The sequence below is a fragment of the Natator depressus genome, chromosome 8, assembly GCF_965152275.1.
Source record: "Natator depressus isolate rNatDep1 chromosome 8, rNatDep2.hap1, whole genome shotgun sequence".
Taxonomy (NCBI): domain Eukaryota; kingdom Metazoa; phylum Chordata; order Testudines; family Cheloniidae; genus Natator; species Natator depressus.
This window is the reverse complement of record NC_134241.1, coordinates 44,346,968-44,373,761: the sequence shown is the minus strand read 5'-3', so window position 1 is coordinate 44,373,761 and position 26,794 is coordinate 44,346,968. Positions and strand designations below refer to the sequence as shown.

Below are 26,794 nucleotides of genomic sequence, written 5' to 3'. Positions count from 1 at the left end.
GTGGGGTCTAAATTAGCTTTAACACTCAAGAAAAAGATCTTGGGAGTAATTGTGGATAGTTCTCTGCAAACATCTGCTCAATGTTCTGCAGCAGCTAAAAAAAGCTAACAGAATATTAAGAACTATTCGGAAAGGGATAGCTAATAAAACAGAAAATATCATTATGCCACTATATAAATGCATGGTATGGCCATATGTTGAATACTGCATGCAGTTCTGGTCGCCCCAGCTGAAAAAAGATATATTGGAATTGGAAAAGGTTCAGAAAAGGGCAACAAAAAATATTAGGGGTATGAAACGGCTGCCATATGAGGAGAGATTAAAAAGACCAGACTGTTCAGTTTACAAAAGAGACCTAAGAGGGGATATGAGAGAAATCTATAAAATCATGAATGGTGTGGAGAAACTGAATAAGGACATGTTATTTACATCCTACACAACACAAGAACTAGGAATCACTCAATGAAATTAGTAGGCAGGAGGTTTAAAACAAAAGGAAATAGTTCACACAATGCCCAGTCAACCTATGGAACTCATTGCCATGGGATATTGTCAAGGCCAACAGTATAACTGGATTAAAAAAAAAGAATTGGATAAATTCCTGGAAGATAGGTCCATCAATGGCTATTATCCAAGATTGTCAGGGACACAACCCTATAGTCTGGATGTCCCTAAACTTTCAGCTACCAGAAGCTGGGACTGAATGATAGAGATGTATCACTTGAAATTGCCCTGTTCTTTTCGTTCCCTCTGAAACATCTGGCACTGGCCACTATCAGAGACTGGATACTGGGCTATTCACTGGTTTAATCCACTCCTGTGGTTATTCTTATGTTCTAAAGCCACACATGCATAACTTTACACACATTTCTGCAATGGGCCTGCTCATATGAGTAAAATTACACACATGCTTGGGCTCTGATCCTGCAAATTCTTTTCTAGCCACCAGTACATTATATGTTTAAGGGGCAACTTTTTTTGTGCAGACAGCTGCACTTCTGGTCAGTAATACTATCCTAAGAGCTTTTCTCAGAGAAGCTGATACAAAAAGTTGTATTAGCAGAGTATGTTTTTATAAAATGCTGCTTTTTTATTATTCTTTTTCATGTTGCTTGCTTATCCTCATACTGTCTTAATAAAGGTTAGTTGCTATTTAGAGTTAATTGTTCTGTCTTTAAAATAGTGTTAAACTATTTCCTTAATGTGTGAGAACTGGGTTATGGAAGTGATGTTTGCATGTTATTGGTGTGATTCCTATTTGTATTTTGGGTAGTGGCCTAGAAGCCCTAACCAAGGGCTAGATCAGTTGTTCCCAAACTGGGGGGTGTGGAGGAACATCGGGGGTGGGGGGGAGGCACACCAGGATCTGGGCAGGCGGACAGGGAGGGCAGGAGGGAGTGCCACCCAGAACTCTGGCTTCCACTCTGCCCCCAGCCCTGACTCAGCCACAGCTTGGGCTCCAGCCCTGGCCCTCTCCCAGCCCCCCAGCCTCCTGCCTCAGCTCCAGGCTTCCAATCATGGTGGGGGGTGCGCACAGGTTCCATTACAGTAAGGGGGGGCGTGATGGAAAATGTTGGGGAGCACTAGGCTAGATGCGACCCCAACACGTGACGAGAGACAGCCCCTGTTTCGAGGGCTTGCACGCTAAACACACAGAGTGACGTGACTTGCCAGGGGCCGAGCCAGGATTGGAACCCAGGCGTCCTAGCCCCCGGGCCGCTGCTCTAGCCACTAGCGGCGCACCCTGCAAGGCGCTATCCGCTCCTTCCGCCACAAATCAGTGGCCGCCCCGCCCACAGCAGCCGGGCCCCGCCCCCTGCAGAGGCTGTATCGGCCGCTGCAGCCGCCGTTCCAGCACGTCGCCCGCGGGGAGTCAGGCCGACAGCCATGCCGGGACTGCTGCTGGGGGACGAGGCCCCCAACTTCGAGGTGGACACCACGCACGGCCGCATCCGCTTCCACGACTTCCTGGGAGACTCGTGAGTGGCGCCGGCCGGGGGCCCGGGGTAGGGGACAGAGACCCCCACCGCCCCGGCTTGGGGAGTGGGTTTCGAGGTCTGCGGGGGTGGGCTGGCTTCTCTTCCTTCTCTCTCTAGGCGGAGCTATAGGGTTAAGAGGCGTGGGGGGGGGGCGGTTCCTTTTTCCTTCTCTCTGGGGGGTTATAGGGCTAGGAGGTGAGGGGGGAAGAAGTGGCTGGGGCTCTTTTCCTCTCTGGCGGGGAGGGGGTAATGGCTGACTGTTTGTTTGTTTCTACAACATTTCTTAGAAATCCTAAATGTTGGGACTAAGCTGTCTGGCAATCCCTTGAAGTTTGAAAGAGGTATTTCCATAGTAAGACTACTATAGGCCAGCATTTTCACAGTCGACAGCTCCATGCATAACATACCTTCCTGGGGAACTCTGCATAGGATCTCTAGACTGTCTGTTTTTCACCAGTGGAACGCAGCAAGTACAGTAGTTAAAAGGGGACTGAGGATTTAGCTCACCATAGTTACTCTTCAGTCTAAAGCGCATGTGTCTTCCATAACACTAATAGGGAGCATGCTGTAGTGTGAAATACAAAGGGCTGTGCCCACGTTGCCAGAACATATGTTATCAGGCCAGTCGCTCAGTATCCGAGGATGACACTTACTGGTATGAACCAGTGTGGGATTTGGAAAGAACAGGATCCCATGTAGGCTTTGAAACAGCTGAGTCATTTCTGACCTTGTGTAAACAAGCTCTAATATTTCATGTCCGATTACTCATATTAAATAACAAAAAAGGCAAACAGATCAGACAATGGAACTTGGAAACAAATCTGCATCTTTATACCCCATTTCCCCAAGGGGGAAGTATAAAAGACTGTTAACTTTCATGCTGTGTGTAGAACAACCTCAGCCCCCAAAGCAATGTGACTGAAATAAAAAGACACTGCTGTGCCAGGTTGTTCAATATCCATTGTCCAATGTTTGTTCATCTGAAATTATAGTAACAGTCATTTCAAATGCGTTTTATGGGTCTGGGATGACGGCAGTTTCCTGGTAGGGCATTAAAAGGCAGCAATTTTCCAACATAATCTAGTGGCATGAAATTAAGGAAGATTTGAGAGAGTAAGTAGAGGAACTATGCTGCTGGAGACAGTTCACATAGCACCATGCGCTGTCAGGTGCCCTGAATGGTGGAATAGAAGGAAACGTATTAGATTTGGTTGTGAAGGAAGTAGGGATAGTAAAAAGCTGAAATCTCTACACTGGGGCAGGGCCACCATTGTGTGACTTGATTTGAGCTGGAGAAGCCACTGTGATTGACTGTCACTGGACTGCTGCTGGGCCCTTAGTGGAGTTTGATGGCAGCACAAAAGCCAGCCCTGCAGAAGGGGATGGTTTTGAAATGGTCTGTGTTCATGTATTCCATGAGGAAACAGTCTGTTGCTGTAGTGCCCAAAGCTTGCCACCTGAGGGCCAAATATATTATTTCAAAAGGGCAGCAGACAGCCAAGGGGAGGGACAGGACTATGGGAATGCTCCTGGCGCTGCTCCTTGGGCTGTGGGAGACTGGTGGGAGGCCATGCACCACATTTCCCTCAGGTAGCAGCAGGACTGATGCAGAGGCTCAGGGCACAGCTTAGGGAATTTGCTTTCCATTCATAATCAAACAAATGTTCTGCTTATCACAGTTGCCCTCCAGGGTCACAAACTAGGCACCACTGCTCTAGCACTCATCGCAGGATACTGGGAATCAAACTGGGTTCTCTTTATTCTATCACACCCTTCCTGTGACTTGACTTCCCAGAGCCTCAGTTTCCTTATCTGTGACATGTGTGCTACCTCTTAGGGATATGATCTCAGTTCATTATTGTATTTGCAGTACTTTGGCCTGGTCTACACTAGAATATTAGGTTGGTTTAACTACATCCGTCAATGGTGTGAGAAACCTACACCCCTGAGCAGTGGTGTTATGCCGACCTAAATCCCCAGATAGACAGTGCTAGGTCGTTGAAAGAATTCTTGTGTTGACCTAGCTCCCGCCTCTTGGGGAGGTGGATTACCTACATCTACAGAGGTAGTGTCTACACTGAAGTGCCACAGCAGCCCAGCTGTATTGCTGTAGCATTTTAAGTATAGATAAGCCTTTTGAGTTCCTTGCATGGAAGGCATCGTTGAGGTGCAAAGTTTTCTGTAAACTTGGGTTGTCATTTTTTATCCCAAGATTAGCAATGGTGGAGTGAATTGATTCCATTCCAAGCCCAATCTATAGACAATACTTAACTTAGCAATGTTTAGTATATTTCAAAGCACTTTACAAGGGAGGGATAAGACCATTATCCTATGTTATAGGTAGGTGGTGCTGGTGGAAATGAAGCGCACAGAGTCCATCTAAGTAGTGGGGGAAGTAAATTTAAAAAAATCCAGATTCCTTTGGGACTAGGGTTCACATTTACATATCAGAATAATTTACCTGGCCTCTGTCAGATACAAATGGGTGTCCTGTCAGCTGACTGAGCTTGGGGGATGGAACAGACTGAGGTTTGCTATACTGGCCTCGTTTGGTTGTGTAGGATGGTGGCTTTTGGATGCAGTCAGATCTAAAAATCCCTCTATTTAATAAAAAAAAAAAACAAAAAAAAACACCTGTTATTGAGGGTCAAGACACTGGCCAGGAGCCCCAGCTAGTCTGTGTGTGTGTGTGTGTGTGTGTGTGTGTGTGTGTGTGTGTGTGTGTGTGCGCGCACGCGCGCCAGAGAAGGGAATATCCATAAAATCAGATTCCTATAAATGCACCACTCTTCAAAATCCATTGCTAGGTTTCTAGGCACAGTCATGGGTTTTCATAATCCTCAGCCTGTTACCCTCTGTACACCCAGTTCAGCATTTGACCTTTGGAGGTATTCCTGCTGGATGGACTACAAACTATTTGAGCATAGTTCATTCTGCACCACTCAGTCAGCTAAATAAGCAAAGAAAGTAGAGCTGTCAATTAATTGCAGTTAACTCATGCAATTAACTCCAAAAAAATTAATTTGGATGTTTTTCTACATTTTCATATCGATACCTCTATCCCGATATAACGCGGTCCTCAGGAGCCAAAAAAACTTACTGTCTTATAGGTGAGACCACGTTGTATCGGGGTAGGGAGAGGAACCGCTCCCCGCCCCAGCTCACCTCTGCTCTGCCTCCGTCTCCTTCCCTGAGCGTGCCGCCGCTGCTCCACTTCTCCCTCCCTTCCAGGCTTGCCGCGCCAATCAGCCGTTTGGCACGGGAAGCCTGGAAGGGAGGGGGGAGAAACAGAGCAGCTGTGGCGCGCTCAGGAGAGGAGGCAGAGGCGAGCTGGGGCGGGGAATGGTTCCTCTGCCCCCCCCCCCTTACATGCTGCATCCCCCCCACCCCACCCCCACTCACCTCTCTTCCCACAAGCACGCCGCAGCGCCGCTTCTCCCCCCTCCCAGGCTGATTGGCCTGGCAAGCCTGGGAGGGGGAGAATCAGAGCTGCAGCGCGCTCAGGGGAGGAGGCGGAGCGGAGGTGAGCTGGGGCGGGGGGGGCACAGCAAGTAAGGGGGGGAGGTGCAGAGGAACTGCTTGCGGTAATACAAATTTAGATATAACAAGGTAAAGCAGCCCCGCTCCCCGGAGCGCTGCTTTACCACGTTCTATCCAAATTCACGTTATATCAGACCGCATTATATCAGGGTAGAGGTGTATTGTATTCTGTGTTGTAATTGAAATCAAAGTGTATATATTTGATTATAAATATTTGCACTGTAAAATGATAAACAAGAAATTAGTATTTTTTCAGTTCACCTCATACAGGTACTCTAGTGCAATCTCTTTGTCATGAAAGTGTAATTTTAGAGCCTACAGGTCCACTCAGTCCTCCTACTTGTTCAGCCAATTGCTAAGATAAAAAAGTTTGTTTACATTTACAGGAGATAATGCTGCCCCTCTTCTCACTGTCTGGTGACACTGTAAATAAGAACAGGTTTTTGCATGGCACTTTTGTAGCCAGCATTGCAAGATATTTATGTGCCAGATGTGCTGAAGATTCATGTGCCCCTTCATGCTTCGGCCACCATTCCAGAGGATGAGCTTCCATGCTGATGCTCATTAAAAAAAAAAAATGCATTAATTAAATTTGTGACACAATTCTCCCCCAAGGAGTTTAATGTCCCCTGCTCTGTGTTTTACCTGCATTCTGCCATACATTTCATGTTCTAGCAGTCTCAGATGATGACCCAGCACGTGTTCTTCATTTTAAGAACACTTTCACTGCAGATTTGACAAAACGCAAAGAAGGTACCAGTGTGAGATTTCTAAAGATAGCTACAGCACTCGACCCAAGATTTAAGAATCTGAGAGGGATGACATGTGGAGCATGCTTTCAGAAGTCTTAAAAGAGCAACAACACTCTGATGCAGAAACTACAGAACCCGAACCACCAGAAAAGAAAATCAACCTTCTGCTGATGGCATCTGGCTCAGATGATGAAAATGAACATGTGTCGGTCTGCACTGCTTTGGATTGTTACTGAGCGGAACCCGTCATCAGCATGGATGCGTGTCCCCTCGAATGGTGGTTGAAGCATGAAGGAACATAATAAATCTTTAGCATCTGGCACATAAATATCTTGCAACGCTGGCTACAATAGTACCATGAGTACACCTATTCTCACTTTCTGGTGACGTAAATAAGAAGCGGGCAGCATTATCTCCCGCAAATGTAAACAAATTTGTTTGTCTGAGTGATTGGCTGAACAAGAAGCAGGACTGAGGGGACTTGTAGGCTCTAAAATTTTACATTGTTTTGTTTGAGTGCACTTTTTTGTACGTAATTCTACATTTGTAAGTTGTACTTTCATGATAAAGTTATTGCACTACAGTATTTGTATTAGGTGAATTGAAAAATACTATTTCTTTACAGTGCAAATACTTTTAATAAAAAATAAATATAAAGTGAGCACTGTATACTTTGCATTGTGTTGTAACTGAAATAAATATATTTGAAAATGTAGTTTAACTATTTTTGGAGGCTTTCTATCATAGAATACCATCTATTTAACAGTGTGATTAATCATGAGACAGCCCTAAAAGGAAGTGCAATTGGGAGTTACTTTTAATTTTATGTTGCTCCCCATGGCATATTTTGAAAATTGACAAGTCTATAGTAGCCAAACTTGGCAGATTTTCTGCCTTATCTCTACAATAGTTTGAGTTTTTATATTTCAGTGGTGTTACAAGTTAGCTGGGTAGTTTTCACCAGATAATATACAGTAATAAAAAGGTGCAAACCCATAAACTCCCCTAACAACCATGCTTATCACACAGTAATTCAGATCTATGAGCTAAACTGTAACTTGTTTTGTCCCTGGGTAAACACTGCTGGTGCAGATCAAATAAGGTGGAGGCTGCACAGGCTAGTGTGGACTAATATGTTTCATGTCTACTGTGGGTCAAGTAAAAAAAAAATGCTGTGTGGCAAGTACTGCATGTATCTGGGGTCAGGATTTTTCTTAGAGAAACTTGATGTTGGGATTACTAATGAGCTCACTGCATGAGGTCCTGTCACTTTTAGCCGTTATGGAGATCCCAGTTACCTAGCTAAAAGTGTTCTAAGAAATGCTTACTTCTTCCTTTTTAATTATTGAGTCATACTTACAGAAAGTTCTTCATCTCTGAAGACTCTTTGTAATAGTGCTTATGTGGGTTGTTTCCCCATTTTTTTATTTATTTATTTATTTATTTATTTTAAAACGGTCCTTCCCCAGCTTATCAATGGGGAGGTGATGTGGCCTGGTGGATAGAGCAATGGCCGGGGATGCAGGAGACCACCCTCACCCCACCCCACTGGCCTAATAGGTGAGCATGGGCAAGTCATGTCCCCTCTGCATGCCTCAGTTTGCCCATCTGTAAAAGAGGTTCAGGTATACTGACCACCTTTATAAAGCACTTTAATATCTACTGATAAAAAGCACTATGTAAGAGCTAGGTATTATTTATCACACCAGAACCTAGAGCTATCACGGCACATCAGCTGCTAACTACTACTATTCTGAGGTTCAGTATAACAAACTAGGCCAGGACAAGACCCAGCACCTTATTTTGAAGAGGTGTCCCCATCTAGAGGTGACTACCAGATGAAAACTGCACAGAAGGTAATAATTGAGGTTGTAAAATATCAGTGACCCTTTCAGGATGTTAATTCAGGTGACTTAGTAGCGGAGTCTTGTTCCAGTGGCACTAAAAAGGTCTAACGAGTATACCGTATACATCGGCATGAACTTTATGGTGATTCTACTTGACAAAGAAATGCAACAATGTTTGTCCTGGAGGATGGGAGCGGAAGTGGCAGCCGCTGGAGACAAATCACTTTAAAGTTTTTTAGTTTATTATCTTTTGATATGGTGACATTTGAACTGTGGGCATCATTAAGCTAAAGTGGAGAGGCAAAACAGGGAGATGAGAATGAAGAGTGAGGATTGGGGAGAAGAGTTCTAAAACCCTGAAGGGTCATTCTGCAAGATTTGCTTCACCTCAGCCTCTTACAATGATGGAGACACAAGGAGGATCTCTTAAAGGAATTCCTTGCTCAGTTGATGAGGAGATGAACAGTGCACTTAATTCCTGAGGCCAGCAAGCTTAAAATACCATCTGCAGCTGGGTATTTCTGTGTGTGTCTAACAGACTCCTAATCAGAATCTGGGCTCATTCTGTTGCTGTTCTCCATTCTGTTCCCTTTCAGATGGGGCATCCTCTTCTCTCATCCTCGTGACTTCACTCCCGTCTGCACCACTGAGCTGGGTCGAGCAGCAAAGCTGGCCCCTGAGTTCAAAAAGCGCAACGTTAAAATGATAGCCCTCTCTATTGATGATGTCAATGACCATCTCGCCTGGAGTAAGGTATGCTGGGGGTGAAGAGTTGGCAGCAGGGAACTCTGTGAGGGAGCCCTGAATAACTGCCTATATTATTACTAGCATGCAGAAGGGTTGGTCTTGCTTTGTAACATAAGCACACTAATGGAATAAAGCCACTGACGGACATACACTCATTGCCAAAACATATGGTAGGTGTAGTATACACCACATTAATGGGTATGCGTATGGTATTAAAATATAAATAGATGTGTGTTGGAAAGTTATGTTAACTGAATGTACACTGCTCTCCCTTCAGTTCTGTACACCCATGCCAAGTATCCCACAACACTGCAAAGCTGAAGGCAACTTTGTCATTAGAAAACAGGAAGCCTATCAAAGCCACAATACACGAATGGCATATGCTAGCGCAGGTTAGGTTGTACCTCTACGCCCAACTAGTTTGGGATGTAGTATTTAAAACAGCTAAGAAAGGAACAGAACAACAAGTTAAGGAGCTGGTGGGTTGGATTTTTAATTAAGTATAAAGAGTCTTGAAACTTGTAAAAATCACACTATAAATACTACCAGCTGACATTCATGACTTTGAAGCACACCTTTTACATAAGGTGAACATGCTGCGAGAATTTGCTTCCCGGAACGAAGGTACTTCTGTCCCCTTTTCATATTGTGCTGCTTTGTATTTAGACAATAAATGTGGCTAAATTCAGTCTCTAGAACATTTTTAAGAACAAACTGTCAGTGTAGTTAAACAGTTGGCCAGGCTACACCTTTTCGCCACTACTCTACCTCCACCCCAGGTTCTGGGTCTCAGAAATCTGCTTGTAGGGTTTTTTTTTTGTTTTTGTTTTGACTCTCTCCCATGCCTGATCAGTGGGCTCAGTATTTTGATCAGAGTGCAGATATTTGTAATTTTATTAGAGGATATGACTCAGCTGGCTCAGCTCTGCCCTGTCTATCCCTCACCTTTTCTTTTTGTTCTTGAAGTGGTTGATTGTCAAGCTTTGAAGTAAGGCTCTGCCTCCACCATATGGAAAGGAGTATGGCTTTATATTAGTCACTTCCTTAATGCTGCCTTAATCGCTCTTGGCATAGTCCAGTGTTCATGGCATCCTAATCATTCTTGCAGCACAAAATTCCTTCAAATTAGGAGTTAGACAGGAGGGAGTTTCCTAATGTGTATGGGAACAAAATGATGCCCTCAGAGAAAAGTCAGCAATTGCTGAGACCTGCAGGATAGACTGAGAAAAGGGTTGTGGTTGATAACCACCTGAACGTGCACTCCCAATGTGGTGCCTGGTCAAGAGAGCTGAAATTATCCTTAGCTGCGTAAGTTGGAAAATGTGTGAGTAGGGAAGTGGTGTTACGTCTGTATAGGACTATAGTGAGACCATTACTGAAATATTGTGCACAGTGCTAGTATCAGTACTTCAAAAAAGATGTGGAAATATTGGACAGGGTTTAGAAAAGAGCTACGAGTGATTTCGGGTTTGGAAAATGTGCTTTTTAATGAGCTTTGACGTTCAATCTACTTATCTTATCAAAGAGAAGACTAAAGGTGCTTTGATCATCTTCTGGAAGTCCCTACAGCAAGAAGGTTTATATAAGAGAGGACTCTAATCCACGAGACAAAAGGCAGAGCAAGCTTCTGTATCTGGAAGTGGGAAGCCAGAGAAGTTCAGACTAGAAATGCAGTGCAAATGTTTGAGTGAGGCTAACGAACTATTGGAACAACTTACCAAGGGATGTGGTAGCTTCTGTATCACTTGAAGTCTTAAATAAAGATTGGATGTTTCCTTTTTGAAAGATCTGTTCTAGTTCAATCAGAAGTTACATGCTTGAGGCAGGAATTACTATGTGAAAGTCTATGGCCTGTTATGCAGGAGGTCAGACTAAGATCATAATCCTTGCTTTAAAATCTATGAATAACTTCTCCTCTCAGCTCTTGTGAACACATTTCAATCCTGACTTGGAATAACCCCAGCTCTTCCAGTCCTCCGTCCCCACAGAGTTCTACCAATGCAACTGAATATTGGTCTCCAGCAGTTACTGCTGTTCTGTTCATGGGTGGCTCTAACAAATGTTGCCAATTCTCATGAACTGGGAGATTGTCTCACTGTTGAAGCAGCCTATACATGTACAGCATTATAGAAAACTTTGAAATGTCTGTTTAATGTGCACAAGTTTCCACTGGAAACTAGAGATTAGGCTTCAAAATGGTTCCTAAAAGGAAAATGAACTAGGATTTGAATCAGACTGCTCAGTTTCAGCATCCTGGTAGGGATGGTGTGAATCATAAACAGCAGCTGACTCTAAGACAATGGCATGACACCTTCACCAGTTGGTTAATGTGAGTTTGAGAGTAGAGGGTCACACTGGGACTATGAGCTTTTGAAGTAAGTGGAAAAGAGTCCTCCTGCATCAGAGACAGGATTAGTGAGGGAGAGATGATGTAACCCACTGGAGCATCCCAGTGGTGTTTTAGCTCTTTCTTGTCAGCATCTAACTTACAAAGTATGGAAGGCTGTTCTTAACAGAAGCAAAAACAACTGATTGATTTTTGGAATCATCTTTGTACATTTGATACTGGAGACAATCCACATGTCTATGTTCCTCTGGTCATTAAACTGTTGAAATGCCAGGATAGATCCCAGGAGAACTAGAGAAGTGATTAGGGTAATCAGAGCACTGAACTGGGATGATCACAATTCAACTCTTCTGTAAGCAACAAGCCAGGAGCAAAGAACCAAGAGACCCCTGCTCAGTTGTTGAACACAGCAGACAGCTTTAATGACAAGAGATAGCAAACTGGTTTGTAGATGAAAGCTGGTCATCATCTGTCTAGACAAAGGCAGACTGCATGAAATCCTAGACTGAGGCCTATGAAGTAAGGATTGCCCTTTAAATTGCAGCTTCTTTCATAACTAGATCTAACAAAAAGGAGATTAGAGAAGGAGCATAATTTAGCTAAAGAATCAGTTTTCTCAATCTGTGCTGCTATTGTCCAGCAAACTTCTCTTTGGATTAACCATAGAAGTGTCGGGCTGGAAGGGACCTCAAGAAGTTATTTATTCCAGCCCCCCTGCGCTGAGGCAGGACCAAGTAAACCTAGACCCTCTGACAGGTGTTTGTCCAATCTGTTCTTAAAAACCTCCAACGATGGGGATTCCACAACCTCTGTTGGTAACCTGTTCCGATACTGAGTTATCCTTAGAGTTAGGAAGTGTTTCCTGATATCTGACCGAAGTCTCCCTTGCTGCAGATTAAGCCCATTACTGCTTGTCCTACCTTCAGTGGATTTGGACAACAATCGATCACCATCCTATTTATAACAGCCCTTAAATTAAGCTCTGAAATAGGCTTCCAAGGGAGGCAGTGGAATCCCCATCATTGGAGGCTTTTAAGAACTGGTTGGACAAACCCCTGTCAGGGACGGTCTAGGTTTACTTGGTCTTGCCACAGCATATGGGGCTGGACTTGATGACTTCTGAAGGTCCTGTCCAGCCCCATGTTAATTCATTAATGCTTATGAAGAGCTTTGTGATAACTGGAGAAGAAGCGCTGAAGTTATATAAATTATGGTTCAACTTGCTATACAGTCAGTGTCCCATTTTATATATGCAGAAGTGACGTTTCCCTCTTGTATCAACGGAGCTTGTTCTCTAGTATTCTAATGTCAGTGGCATCAGTCAGGTTATAACTTGCGTGCCCACTCACAAGATGTAGTAGTCTTTATATGCAGTCACTGAAAAAATATTTTCATCTTTCAGTTAAGTGATCAGAAGGAAAATTTCAGTATTTGATGTTCTGCTGATATAAGCAAGTGACAAATAGCTTTCAGAAAGTGAGATCTTCATTCCCCAAGCTAAATGATCACTGCAGTGATCACCATCATCTGATGCTACTATTACCTTAGCAGGCATCGATGGTCCTGTTTTTCATTGCTGTCTTAGCCCAACTATCCTCAGCATCTTCAGGTGAGAAAAGCCTACTGCCATTCGCTTCACTGACGCCGGCTTATTTTAACTTGGACAGAGGGAAATACCAGTGTATAGGGGAGCTGAAAGAGCCTTGGATTGTTTCACTGCATTGAAGGGTGCAGGTTGCAGTTACTTTTTATGAAGCTCTGTGGCAGTAGGGGAGAGACTGGAATGACTTAGCTTCTCAGAAGTCATAACTAAATCCTGTGGATTCTTCCTCCGGGCTCTTCTTTTCCTGAATGAAGACACTTGATTGATCCAGAGTTATGTATCTGATGGGTCACTTAAAGCATTTTGAACCTCTGAACTGTTTAGCGATGGTTCTGTCTTAGATATTGCTGCTTCTGTGCTGCTTCTCCTCTTTGTTTTACTCTCATTTAGGGGTATTTGCATGAAAAGGATTGGCTCCCTCTGGAGCAGATCTCTCAAAACAAATAATCATGCTAATAATCTTTCAATAAACAGGTGAGGAAAGGAAAAATATCATAGAATTATTTCTGGGAAGCATCAACAGCTCTAAACTGGATACATTTCAGGGGCTGTAATAGAAACAAGAATATTTACCTATATCAAAACAGTGGAGATGGCTGTAGTGGAGTTTAATTTTGTTTTTCAGTTTTGATGGAGAGACTTTGAAGCTTTGTGGAATGATGCAGGATAATGCTGCATGCCTATGAATCCATCTAGCAGCTTCCTTTTATTGGTTCATTATGTTAGTGATGGGCTGCCTGGATCTAGAAATGGGTGAGACCTCTTTCCAGGCGAGCCGGTGCATTTATTGTCAAATTAGCCCTTGCTCTCTGAATGCCAAACACAGTGTAAGTTGTAATGCAGGAAGCTGCCCCTGCTAGACTGGACTGCAGCCACCAAATCGTTTTCTTGAAGCTTTTTCTGGACTCCTGCCACATGCCTCGTAGACTTAGATGAAAGTCCAGAATGCCATATCTTTATCCACTAAACTGCTCGCTGCACATCACACCAGGCTATGGAGTAAACTTAGATCTCAGGACTTTGCTGCTAAAAATAAACTGGAGAAACTGGCAGTTGTGCACGTTACCCTCCAGACTTCCCGTGAAGCCAGTTCACTTTTTTTCATACAGAATTTCATGAGGTGCCTGGGGATTTACAATGGTTCAGAAAAGCCACAATCCTTTAATTAAAAGAGAATAATCCAGTCCAAAGACTGACCGACAGCGCAACACCAAACAGGGACTAGCGCTGCCAGTACCTTGCCGATGACTCTTGTGGTGAGAGGGTATGAAAGGCCAGAGGAAAGCTAGGACTTGGTTTAGGCACCCCGTCAGACTCTAAATCCGGAGACTCTCTTGCTCTGGATTGAACAGTCCGTTCAGTGAGCTTTCTAGATCCCTTTATAGAGCAGCACTCTGTTTAGACTCACAGACTTGATGATCATCTAGCCTGACCTCCTGCACGTTGCAGGCCACAGACCCTCACCCACCCACTCCTGTAACAGACCCTTAATCTCTGGCTGAGTTACTGACGTTCTCAAATCGTGGTTTAAAGACTTCAAAGTTCAAGTTACAAAGAATCCACAATTTACTTTTCCCTCCAACAGAAACAACTCAGCAAATTAAACACCAATTTGTGAAATGTTTGTCAACCTGAATCTGTGCTTCTTTGTCTGAAGGATTTCACCCAGCTCCACTCCTAGCACATTTCTGTTTTACTGCGCCCACAACAAGTGTGTGTGTGTTTGTTTTTTAATTTTAGTTTCTTTTTAAAAGTAAAAACATCAAACGGAACACTGTATGTGAAACAAAATGTTAGATTCTGGTCAAACTTGAATTTTTTTTAACTTCAGTTCATCAAAAAAAAAAAAAAAAAAAAACCCAAATCAACTTGCATTTTGTTTTGGGTGAAACCAAAACAGCGCTCCACCTTTTTTGGCCACCAAACCAGAAAAACCCAAACCCAATTATTTACCCAGCTCTAGCTAGGAGGCTGCAGTGGAGATAAAGATTATTTCAGCCCCCAAAAGCTCACAGCTTAATTCTATACAAGATATAAATAGTAGTAACAAGACATCTGTCTAATTGTATAAAATATTGTTGCCATGCTGTGGGAATTGTAGAAGTCTTAGAGTAGCATAAAGAGAATATAGAGAGACTTTTCTAGACTCATTAGGAGTTGAGTGGTAACAAACAAATTTAAAGTATCCTTGAGGAATTACCACCGCATTAGGTTTATGGCAATAAAGAGTTGGCTGTGACACATAACCAAAGGATCAGTGTTCACATAGATACTGATATTGTGTGGGAGACTCCGATGAAAACGGGAGAAATAGTTCAGTGCTGGTAGCAAGAGAGCTGCTGTTCTGGGAAAACATGGTCTGTTTGCCTCAGACTTTTTGCAGTTCTGCAAACTCTAATTGGCACAGTGGCGCTGCTCTTACTATGCTGCGTAAACACTAAGCAAGTCACCACAAACTATATAAATACATTTTTAAATGGGACTTGGAAAGGACTTGACAGACTAACAGTTTAGTCAAATCCAAACTCAACCCTAGAGAAAGTGTTTCTGCTCAGAAAATAGACTCTTTAACTAGGCCAGGTTTGGATTAGGGCATGGAACCAGTTTGCACCACGATTATCCAGTACTAATGTAGGACAATCTCACCTATTCTAGTTGTAGATAATCTCTTCACTGTTCCAAAACCACAGCATATCAAATTGACTGTGTTTCTCTGCCAGTGTGACAGGGTGGACCACTCACTGCTAGACTGGCATCATCTCCTGGCCATTCTGAGGAATAGCTCACCTGGTCAAAGCCCCATCCCATGGTTTCTCACAGTCTCTTTCTGGCAGTCTGCAGCTCCCTCTGTGGCTGGCAGGGGAGCCCAGGCCCACCCTCTACTCCAGGTTCCAGCTCAGGGACCCTCCAGCCAGCAATCAAAATCTGTTCCCTTCTAAGCCCCACTGCCTTTCCCTGAGCCCTCTCCTACCTTCCCCTCTCTCTGGGTTTTCCAGCCCAAACACACTTCCCCTCTCCCAGGGAGTGACTGCAGCCCCCTTTCTGCTGTGAATTTCCTGCCTTTATAACCCCAATCTAGCTGATTCCTCCTTAGCTGGCCTCCCTCACTCAGTCAGGGGATTACTTAGCCACCTCTCAGCTGCCAGCTTGTTGGGTTAATTAGCCCCCTTCTTTGTCTTCATTAACCCTTTCAGGGCAAGCATGAGCTGAACACCCCATCACAGCCAGGCCTGGAAGATAAGTTGTTCTTATGGGTTCCTAATAGTCTCCTTGTTCACCTGCCTTTTCCATTCCAAAACCTCAAAACTTGCTTTTTAAAAATAGCCTTGTTTGCTCTGCTGCCTTGAAGTCCCAAGAGCTGTCTGTGCCCAGTTCCAGAGGGGGCAGAGAGTCCATGGAAAATAGAAATGGAACTCTTAAGGCCCTGTCCATGCTGGTAGTGAAATTGTATCAGGGAGATAACTGTATATTAGTGACCTGGAAAACTTGAATTAATAACAGCTGTGTTTGGAGCACACTGCCCAGGCAAACTGTGCACCACTGAGCTATTTTAAACTTGCCGTGAAAATTAGACTGACGGCCTTGGTTAATTTTTTTCCCAGCAAATGTGCATTGCATTTTCCATTCGAATCTGACTTAGTCTGCATTCTCTCTTGTGTTTTTTACCCTCGCCAGCCAGTACTGAGGATAGTCAGGTAACTTGTCCTGGGTGTCAGGACAAGGCCTGGATCTAGGCCTTGACTAGAGAGCAAAGTTCCATCCATTAAAGAACAGGGGCCGAACGTATCCTTGCTCTAAGTGGTGCAACTGTTACTGACATCGGCGTGTGTTGTACTTGCTTACCCCAGGTCTAAATTTGACTCTAGCTGTGTGTAATGGGACCTTTTTAATTATCAGAGGTGCAGTCCAGGGAATCGCAGGTACTGAATGATTCACATCCATCATCAGTGAGCCCTCTTTATCTGAGCTCCAATTCAAAAACTTTGCCCAAAATATGGGGTCTTTCAGCACATATTGTAAGTGTGATATTGATTGATGTTGCATTGTACTACTTAAAACTAGGGCTGTCAAGTGATTAAAAAGATTAATCGCGCTGTTAAACAACAATAGAATACCATTTATTTTAAATGTTTGGATGTTTACTACATTTTCAAATATATTAATTTCAATTACAACACAATAGAAAGTGTACAGTACTCACTTTATATTTAGTTTTGATTACAAATATTTGCACTGTAAAAAACAAAAAAAATATTTTTCAGTTCATCTCATACAAGTACTGTAGTGCAATCTCTTTACCATGAAAGTGGAACTTACAAATGTAGAATTATGTACCAAAAAAAACCTGCATTCAAAAATAAAACAATGTGAAACTTTAGAGCTTACAAGTCCACTCAGTCCTACTTCTTATTCAGCCAATCACTCAGACAAACAAGGCTGGTTACAATTTGCAGGAGAGAATGCTGCCTGCTTCTTCTTTACAATGTCACCTGAAAGTGAGAATGGGTGTTTGAATGGCACTGTTGTAGCCGGCATTGCAAGGCATTTACGTGCCCATATGCTAAACATTTGTTTGCCCCTTCATGCTTCAACCACCATTCCAGAGGACGTGCTTCATGCTGATGATGGGTTCTGCTTAATGACAATCCAAAGCAGTGCGGACTGATGCATGTTCATTTTCATCATCTGAGTCAGCTGCCAGAAGCAGAAGGTTGACTTTCTTTTTTGGTGGTTTGGGTTCTGCAGTTTCCGCATCAGAGTGTTGCTGTCTTAAGACTTCTGAAAGCATGCTCCACACCTCGTCCCTCTCAGATTTTGGACAGCACTTCAGATTCTTAAACCTTGGATTGAGTGCTGTAGCTGCTATCTTTAGTAATCTCACATAGATACCTTCTTTGCGTTTTGTCAAATCTGTTGTGAAAGTGTTCTTAAAACGAACATGTGCTGGGTCATCATCCAAGACTGCTACAATATGAAATATATGCAGAATGCAGGTAAAACAAAACAGGAGACATACAAGTCTCCCCTCCCAAGGAGTACAGTCACAAATTTAATTGACGCATTATTATTTTTTTTAATCATCAGCATGGAAGCATGTCCTCTGGACTGGTGGCTGAAGCATGAAGGGGCACACAAATGTTTAGCATGTGGCATGTAAGTGCCTTGCAATACCGGCTACAAAAGTGCCATGCAAATGCCTGTTCTCACTTTCAGGTGACATTGTAACTAAGAAGCAGGCAGCAGTATCTCCCGTCAATGTAAACAAACTTGTTTGTCTTAGCAATTGGCAGAATAAGAAGTAGGACTGCATGGACTTGTAGGCTCTAAAGCAGGGGTGGGCAAACTACAGCCCATGGGCCAGATCCAGCCCGCCAGCCATTTTAATTCAGCCCTCAAGCTCCCTGCTGGGGAGCAGGGTCAGGGGCTGCACCACACGGCTCCTAGAAGCAGCGGCATGGCCCCGCTCCAGGTGGGGAGCAGGGTCGGGGGCTGCTCCACGTGGCTCCCAGAAGCAGCAGCATGGTCCCCTTCCGGCTCCTACATGTAGGGGCAGCCAGGGGCCCCCGCCCACGCAGCTCCCGTTGGCCAGGAACAGCAGCCAGTGGGAGCTGCAGGGGCGGTGCCTGCGGACAGGGCAGTGTGCAGAGCTACCTGGCCGTGCCTCTGCATAGGAGCCGGAGAAGAGACATACCTCAAGCAGCTCCCGGAAGCAGCGGCAAGCACTGCCTGGAGCCTGCACACTTGAGCCTCTCCCCACACCCCAACCCCCTGCCCCAGCCCTGAACCTCTTCCCGCCCTCTGAACCCCTCAGTCCCAGCCTGGAGCACCCTCCTACACCCCAAACTCCTCAGCCCCACCCCAGAGCCCTCATCCCCCCCAGAGCCCTCACCCTAATTTTGTGAGCATTTATGGCCCACCATACAATGTCTATTCCCAGATGACCTCAGGCCAAAAAGTTTACCCACCCCTGCTCTAAAGTTTTACACGGTTTTGTTTTTAAGTTCAGTTATGTACCCCTAAAAAATCTGCATTTGTAAGTTACACTTCCATGATAAAGGGATTACACTTCAGTACTTGTATGAGGTGAATTGGAAAAATACTATTTCTTTTATCATTTTTTACAGTGCATATATTTGTAATAAAAAATAATAATATAAAGTGAGCAGTGTGCACTTCGTATTCTGTGTTGTAATTGAAATTAATATTGAAAATGTAGAAAAACATCCAAAAATATTGAATAAATTTCAATTGGTATTCTATTGTTATAAGTGCGATTAATCATGATTAATTTTTTGAGTTAATCTTGTGAGTTAACTGCGATTAATTGACATGCCTACTTAAAACATAATTTTCTTTATATAAAAAGAAAAGGAGGACTTGTGGCACCTTGGAGACTAACAAATTTATTTGAGCATAAGCTTTCGTGAGCTACAGCTCACTTAGCTCACGAAACTTATGCTCAAATAAATTGGTTAGTCTCTAAGGTGCCACAAGTCCTCCTTTTCTTTTTGCGGATACAGACTAACACGGCGGCTGCTCTGAAACCTTTCTTTATATAGGTTTGTAACAGAGGTAAAAGTGCTTCAGTCATTTGTACTATACGTACTACAACTTCTGTTGTAGCCCCTGCTGAGATGAAGGAATTCAGTGTCTTCTGTCCATACTGATAAACAGAGTTTGCGTAATGTTGTTCTTCACAGTGGACTCCCGCAACAGAATAAAATCTGGTCCTTGGAAGCACAAGTCCATTCTGCCTACTGCTTTAGTGCTGATACAGAGTATTCAATTTCTCCCTCCAGTCCCTTTACACCCAGACAAGGGCACATTCAACTGTACTAAAAGGGGGCAAATTCAAAACTGATCAGGTGAAATACACAATTTAATCACATTGTGTATCTCGCTGGCAGAGGAAGTTGTTGAGACCAAGCCTGGGGTAAGATTCAGAAGAGATGAGATGTGGATACCAAGGCTATCCAGAGCTGTTATAATCACTGCTAACATTTTGGAAGGAATATTAAACTTTTCTAGCTTTGGAACTTATGTCGGTCTCTCAACTATTAGACTAGGGCATGACCTAACATGGGGGCAGATTATCTCACATCTGCTATGGTGGGGTTTGTACCCCTTCCTCTGAAGCATCTGGGTTCTGGCCCCTGTCAGTATACTGGACTAATTGGACCTCTGCTCTGATCCAGTTTGGCCAGCCCTCTGTTCCTTTGGTTGGTGCCTCAAGGTTCTTTCTATACTATTCTTCCCCTCCCCAGGGAAAGTTCTGTAAAGGAAAATAGGAGTCATGATGTTGGGTAAGAGACTGTAATGATCCTAAATCTAGTCCGTTGGTGCCGGCTGTACCTCCCCAGCCTGCTCCCCACTGCCTGCATGCCACTGACTGATGGGGTTTGGCAAGTACAGGAAAGAAAATGTCCTCTCCTCTTGCAGCAGTAGTGCACTTTAATTGCAGAGTAACATCAGAGCACTGAACGGCAGCCTCACTGGCAAGGAAAGCCCACAGCGGAGTGTGACTGGGTTATAAAGGATGAGCAAGTGACCCATAAAGCTCCTTGCACATCCTACAAGGAACATCAACCTGTACTTAAAGGCAGTGGTCATCACAGTAAACCATCTCTTGTGACAGAGCTCTGATCGGTGCTGGGGGAGGCATTTGCTTGTCTCTGTACAAACTACACTGAGGCTATTGCTTAAAAATGGTAGAAACCAAAGGTAGAAACCAGGCACGCAGTCAGTGTGGTGGTGGCGGGTGATGGGAGAGGGAGCAAGTACCTTTTAATTGTAAAAGTGAAAGAAGTTTTCTCTCTACACTGTAGCCCTGTTCCTCCACACATCTGCCCTCTTGTCCTCTGCTAATGTCACTCCCAATGGGTAATTACAGCACTGAGATTCGAATTCAAAATCTTGTTTAGAAAAGAATCCCCCACCCCAGAAATCTAAGGTCACCTGAGCCACGAATCCTCATTGCCTCGGCCCAGGAGTACCATATTAATCCATACATTGAAATCCGGAGGTGTCGCTCGTAAAATTGGAGCGGATTTCTCTCTCTCCCCCCCTCCTTTTGATCTGAGTCTTCAGAAAGTGCTGAGCGTGCTTTCTCTCCCCTCCTGCTACAGGACATCAATGCTTACAATGGTGATGAGCCCACAGAGAAGCTCCCCTTTCCCATAATTGCCGATGCAAAACGGGACCTTTCAATCCAGCTGGGCATGTTGGACCCAGACGAGCGGGACAAGGATGGCATGCCGCTGACAGCGCGTGTGGTGAGTACAGGCTGCATGTGGGGCACTAGTGTAGACCAGGTGTGGGCATGAATAGGGTTGGATGAATGGGGCCTAAGCCCTTGGTGCCTTGTCTGTACTAGCACACTACCCCAGTGCAGCAGCCTAAGTAACTAGTCCATTGCATACTAGTGACTAGAGTAACTGACTGGCTGGAGAATGGAGCAGATCTTCAAAGCAATTCAATGAATCCTGTCCCGCTGAGGTTTGCCAGTGTGGGGGGTTGGGTGGGTGATCCCTCTCCTAGCTATAGCTACCCTCAGTTGGGTAGGGAGATGGATGAGGGAGACTATCCAGGAGCCAGTTGCTTCTGCCTCCCAGCTACATGTTAGTTTGCTGATCCTGCGCTCCTTTGTCCTGCTGAGAGCGTGACGAGATCGGTAACACTCCTTGTCTGGGATCTCAAATGGGCAAGGAATAGAACTAAACAGGGGCGGAGGGCCTCTGTGGATGCCTAAAATTTGTTTTGTGACGTTCCTTCTCCCCTCCAGCACTAACATTAAAAGACCGTTATTGTCCCCTTTCAAGGTAGGGACCCACAGAGGGAGGTGGTGGTAATGCTCCACACAGTAAAATAAACCACACACCTGAAATATTAGATACTGCATAAGAGCAGATGGCCGCTTTTCCTTTGTATGTGGCTGCATCTTTCCTCTACAAGAGATGAGGCTGTTTTATAATAAACATAGTGCTATCAATGTAAATAACACTTGTTCTGTCCTAAATGCTTACAGTCTAAAATGGACAGGACCCACGACTGCCTTTCAGAAGAGGGAGAGCATAGGGATTATGGGTAGGAAGGATGGTCCTGCTTTTGAGCAGGGGATTGGACTAGATGACCTCCTGAGGTCTCTTCCAACCCAAAGGCCTGGTCTACAGTAGTGTGGGGATCGATCTAAGTTACACCACTTCAGTTACATGAGTAAAGTAGCTGAAGTTAACGTACTTAGATCTACTTACCGCGGTGTCTTCACTGCGGTAAGTCGACGGCTGATGCTCTCCCGTTGACTCCGCCTGCGCCTCTCCCCCTGATGGAGTACCAGAGTCAACGGGAGAGTGCTTGGCGGTCGATTTTTTTGTGTCTAGCCTAGACACGATAAATCGACACCCCCCCCCCCCCCCCGCCCCGCTGGATCGATTGCTGTCCATTGATCCAGCGGGTATTGTAGACAAGCCCTAATAATCTATGATTCTATGGAGCAGGAATTGCTTCGAAGGAGGCAGTGTGGTGGTTGATGGATGAGGGAAACTATCCATATTGGAATACCTGTCTCATTGAAATGTGGCTTACCTGACACTGTTAAATGCTTGTAGCTGATATAAATTCAGGTTATTCTTCTATTCAGATTCCCAGAGTATCTCTTTATGTCTCTCTGCTGTTCAGGTGTTTGTTTTCGGCCCAGATAAGAAGCTGAAACTGTCAATCCTCTACCCAGCAACCACTGGCAGAAACTTCGATGAGATCCTAAGAGTAGTGGATTCCCTGCAGCTGACTGCAAAGAACAAGGTTGCTACCCCAGTGGACTGGAAGGTAAATATCTATAGAGCTACAACCCAATGCTGTAGGGCAGTTCTGGGTGGAGAGAAGGACCATTCCTAGAGCCTCTGTGCCCATTCTCAGGACAAGGTGAAGTTAGGTAGTTATCATACAGAGGATGTGCTAAGAGACGTGGATTGTGAGAATCCCTGCAATCCTGGGACATGCTAAGGGCACTCCTTGAGGCTGAGAAGTAGAGCTGGCTGGGAGAATTCTGACTAATGTTTCATCGGAATTTGCTGATTTGGCAAAATCAGACTTTTGTTGCAACAGTCCAATTTCATCGACGTTGCAATGGAATCCAGGCATGCAGACTGCCCAAGGGCTGGGACTCCATTCCCTGGGGTGGAGAATTTGAGTTTTAATTCCTAACCAGAGCAAACCAGATCTCAAAATAGCGCAATCCTCCACGAAACGGAATTATCTTTCTCCACACAGCTCTGCTGAGAGGTGTAGTAACAGTGGGGAAAATAACGGTAACAATGGCACTGTCCACATTGCGCTCGTTAAGACTCATACGTGGCTGGTTTAGTGATAATAAGTTCTTTCCTCCTGTTATCAGTGTGGGCTCTGCAAGGCTAGGGCAGAATGAGCTGGATTCTGCTCCTGCTTGTGCATGATAAGCAGAATTGTTGTGCCAATTGCAGAGCCCAGTGCTGCCCTGGTTTCAGAAAAAAACTCTCTTGCAAACAAACCATCTGGAGTCCTCCAGAGCCCACAAAGGGGTTTTGTCTTTCTTAATCTGAGAAAGGAGACCCATGTCCTACAGAAGTTGACCATTCTGATGCTTGCATACTTTATCTGTATCAAAGAGAAGTCTCGTTTGATCCATGGTATCTTATAGACCCATCTAGGTCACTTTTCCTAATGGAAAAATCTTCATAGCTTTTCATGATTAAACTAAACAGCTCTCTCCTGTCGTGCATAACACTGGGAAGACTCTCTTTTCATCCTAATTATGAAGCACTCTCTTTAAAACCCAGTTGAGTACCACTATGTGTAACTGCTGCCTTATTAAAGTGAGATCTTCTGGTGCAGGTAAAATCCACCATCTGGCTGTGGGCATCCTTCTGACTTGTTATCATCTTAATGAACTGGCTAGAGTTCATCACTGGCCTTGGACTTGGGACTGCTTAAGGATAATAGAGCTGTACTACTCATGGAGTGTTGCTTTTAGCTTTAGTAGAGGCTGACGTCTTAGAACTCCGATCCTCCTGCTTCAGTCCTCACTGCTGCTGTGAAATGCCCTGTAGCTGGGGAGTGTGGTAAAAGTCTCAGTAGACACTGGGTTAGTTACTTGGTGTTACAGCATCAGCTAAGCTTCCAAAAAGAACTCATGACTTTGGCTGAGCTTCCACCTCCCGACTCTTCGGTTTTGCACTGGTGATGCAGGAGTTCCCTGTGCATTCATAAAAAGAGCATGGTTTTTATACCGCTCCTATTGCTGGGGTGTTCATAAAGGACCAAAGGAAAGGTTTTCTTTGCTGCTTCTCTGGGCCTGAGGTGTGTGGCTTTGTGGAAGAGTTATTTTGAGAGGGGAATTCACAAAAGCTGGGGGGCTTAATGGAAATTCTACCCTCTTTGGGGAGATTTAGGTGATGTCTCCACAAGCACTCACTGCAGTATAACTTATGTCACTTGGGTGTGAAAAAGTCACCCCCTTGAGTGACATAAGTGACATGGACCTAAGCGCCGGTGTGGGTAGTGTGATGTCTGTGGGAGAGCTTCTCCCGCTCACACAGCTACCATGCTCGTGGGGGTGGAGTAGTTAAGCCGACAGAGCTCCCTCCCATCGGCTTAGAGTGCTTACAGTGGCGCAGCTCCACTTTTCTAGCCCGGGGTCAGCTTCCTCCTTGTGAGCAGATCAGTGGTGATGACCAGGTGAGTTGTATTGTCGCGTAGGAACTGATCAGCAAGCTGGTGTAACGTGTTCCCCAGTTGGAAGACAAGTAGCAGGCAAAGGTGTAAAGATGAAGTCCCCCTATTTTCCCTTTACATCCTTCTGTAAGTTACTTATCTGGCTGCACCTCCCTCCTTTGCTGCTGCAATGTTACTTGTCTTGTGCACCGGCTGACTGCTGAATTGGTCCAAGTTACATTACTGATGCCTGTCTCGTGCATACCCCATCTTCATTCAAGTCAGTGCTGAATATGTCCCAGAGGCTTCATGGCAGCCAGATGTCTTGCTGCACATCTGAATATGGCACAGTGGGCTCAAGCGTATATTCATTTTCCACTCCTGCCTTGGCGGGGGTAACACCTCTTTTGTAACTGGTGAAGTTTAACACTGGTGTGGAGGGTGGCATGTGCACATCAGTGTATATGGTGACTAAGGTCTTAATGAAAGGGGGGGTCCGGGAGGTTAAAATCTCGCTTTTTAGCACGGGAACCTTGTAGAGTCCCTCGATTTCTCTGCTTCACTAAAATATTCCCTGTTTCTTACCAGCGTGGAGACCGTGTCATGGTTATTCCCAGCGTGCCAGATGATGAGGCCAAAAAGCTGTTTCCTGAAGGAATCTTCACCAAGGAACTCCCGTCAGGCAAGAAGTATCTCCGTTACACCCCGCAACCTTAGAGCAAGTCGCTGCCAGCAGAGATACCAGACTGCCGATCATGTGGTTTTTAGCAGAGCCGTTCACCTTGGGGTGGCCTGCGTGGGATGGGGAGGGCAGACAGAGGCTGCTCCAGGGAGTAGTTGTCAGAACAGTTAAACTGACAGCTGCCATGCCTGGTGTTAGCTTCTCAGGGAGCCTTCTTGGGGCTGGCTCAGAGTTGATTAGAGCCATGGCAGATGCTGGTTCTGGTAAGCCATGTGATCAGCAGCCTTGTATTATCTGCTTGAAACCAGCTGAGCTTCAGCAGTACAATATGAAATTCTTGATTATTCATCCACTTGGTACTCACCCTCCACACACCTTTATAGCTAGAAAACTGAAATGTGCTTCTCCACTGGGAACTGCTAAATATATGGAAGAGGATGATGGATTTGTAATAGTGCTGAACGCTTTTTCTCATGGGTCTCTCCTATTTTAATATTGGTGCTGGGGCAGGATGGAAACACTTCATGCTTCAAAAGAAAGATCCCATCCTACAACGAGACGCACCCCTGCAAATAATGATTCACAATGTGACAAAGATTATCAAAGTAGCTACAACTGGGCTGTGAGAATTGCTGAATAAGCAGCCAAAATTGGATGGGGTGGTAGCTCATGAATTGTCCAAGCTGCCATGTGCCTTTAGAACTAAAATTACTCTAACTTGTTAATCAGAAACTTACCTTTGACAAGTGTGTTACCAAAGCCGATGCTGCATTAGAGGAGCTGTAGGTGCATCTGTAGCTACATGGCTTTATTACAGACCTGTATTTCTCATGGGGTTTTTTGCTTAGATAGTTGACGATTTTTTCTTTTTTGGAGGGGGGAGTTCAACAAATAAAGCAGCATTTACCAGAAGTATGTGTAGTGTGTTTTATCTCCCCCTTACCTCAGCGTTCCAACATGCACCATTAGCGCTCAAAATACATGAATAACAGAGCCTTGCCTGGTGGAGTTGTGCAATGAGGACTTTCACAGGTAACCAGAGCTCTGGATTCGTGCCAGCATGGTAATATTTGTCATCCTAATCAAACTTAGTAAATGAAGCAATTATCTCAAAATACAGGAGCCTCAACAAAAGCAAATAATAGGATTATCTTTACACATCGTACCTTTGTACCCTTACTTTCTGTATCTAGCTGAACCCACCCTCTTGTTTGCCCTGGAGAGATGCTGTATTCATTTCCATGGAGTATATGGGGCCAAAGATGTTAACATGACCCGGAAGCTGTCCAACTTTAAACAGTTTTAAATAAAGAGGGGGTGGGGTTTGGAAACCAGAGACTTCAGCCTGCATAGTTCATGGCAAACAGAAACAAATGCTAAAGTCTGGAGAGTCATTGATGGGGATACACAAGAGAAAAGGAGCTAAAACAAGTCATAAAGCACTTACCCTGGAAAGATTCTGTAAATCAAAGTTAGGTTTTGGTTATCAAATTCACATTTAAAGAGCGATGATACCAGTTAGTCTTATTTCATCAGACCTCCCTTCTTGGGGGCCGGGCGAGAGGGGGGAAGGGCTTGTTTTGTTGCTCAGTTGCAAGATGTTAAGAATGGT

The 26,794-nt window shown here is 44.6% G+C and overlaps 1 protein-coding gene across 1 annotated transcript; it reads left to right on the top strand.

Moving 5' to 3' along the window:
* Positions 1-1,808: 1,808 nt before the first annotated feature.
* Positions 1,809-26,100, top strand: PRDX6 (peroxiredoxin 6). The gene is made up of 5 exons (XM_074960886.1): positions 1,809-1,979; positions 8,715-8,871; positions 20,942-21,088; positions 22,491-22,637; positions 25,089-26,100. The coding sequence occupies exons 1-5, from the start codon at positions 1,888-1,890 to the stop codon at positions 25,215-25,217; spliced, it is 672 nt and encodes a 223-aa protein (XP_074816987.1). The 5' UTR covers positions 1,809-1,887; the 3' UTR covers positions 25,218-26,100.
* Positions 26,101-26,794: the final 694 nt, after the last annotated feature.

Excerpts from the sequence above, each read along its gene's own strand:
- PRDX6 (XM_074960886.1), top strand. The coding sequence starts at position 1,888 with ATGCCGGGACTGCTGCTGGGGGACGAGGCCCCCAACTTCGAGGTGGAC. Across the intron at positions 21,089-22,490 it reads TGCCGCTGACAGCGCGTGTG|GTGTTTGTTTTCGGCCCAGA; the intron begins GTGAGTACAGGC and ends TCTGCTGTTCAG. Across the intron at positions 22,638-25,088 it reads CTACCCCAGTGGACTGGAAG|CGTGGAGACCGTGTCATGGT; the intron begins GTAAATATCTAT and ends GTTTCTTACCAG.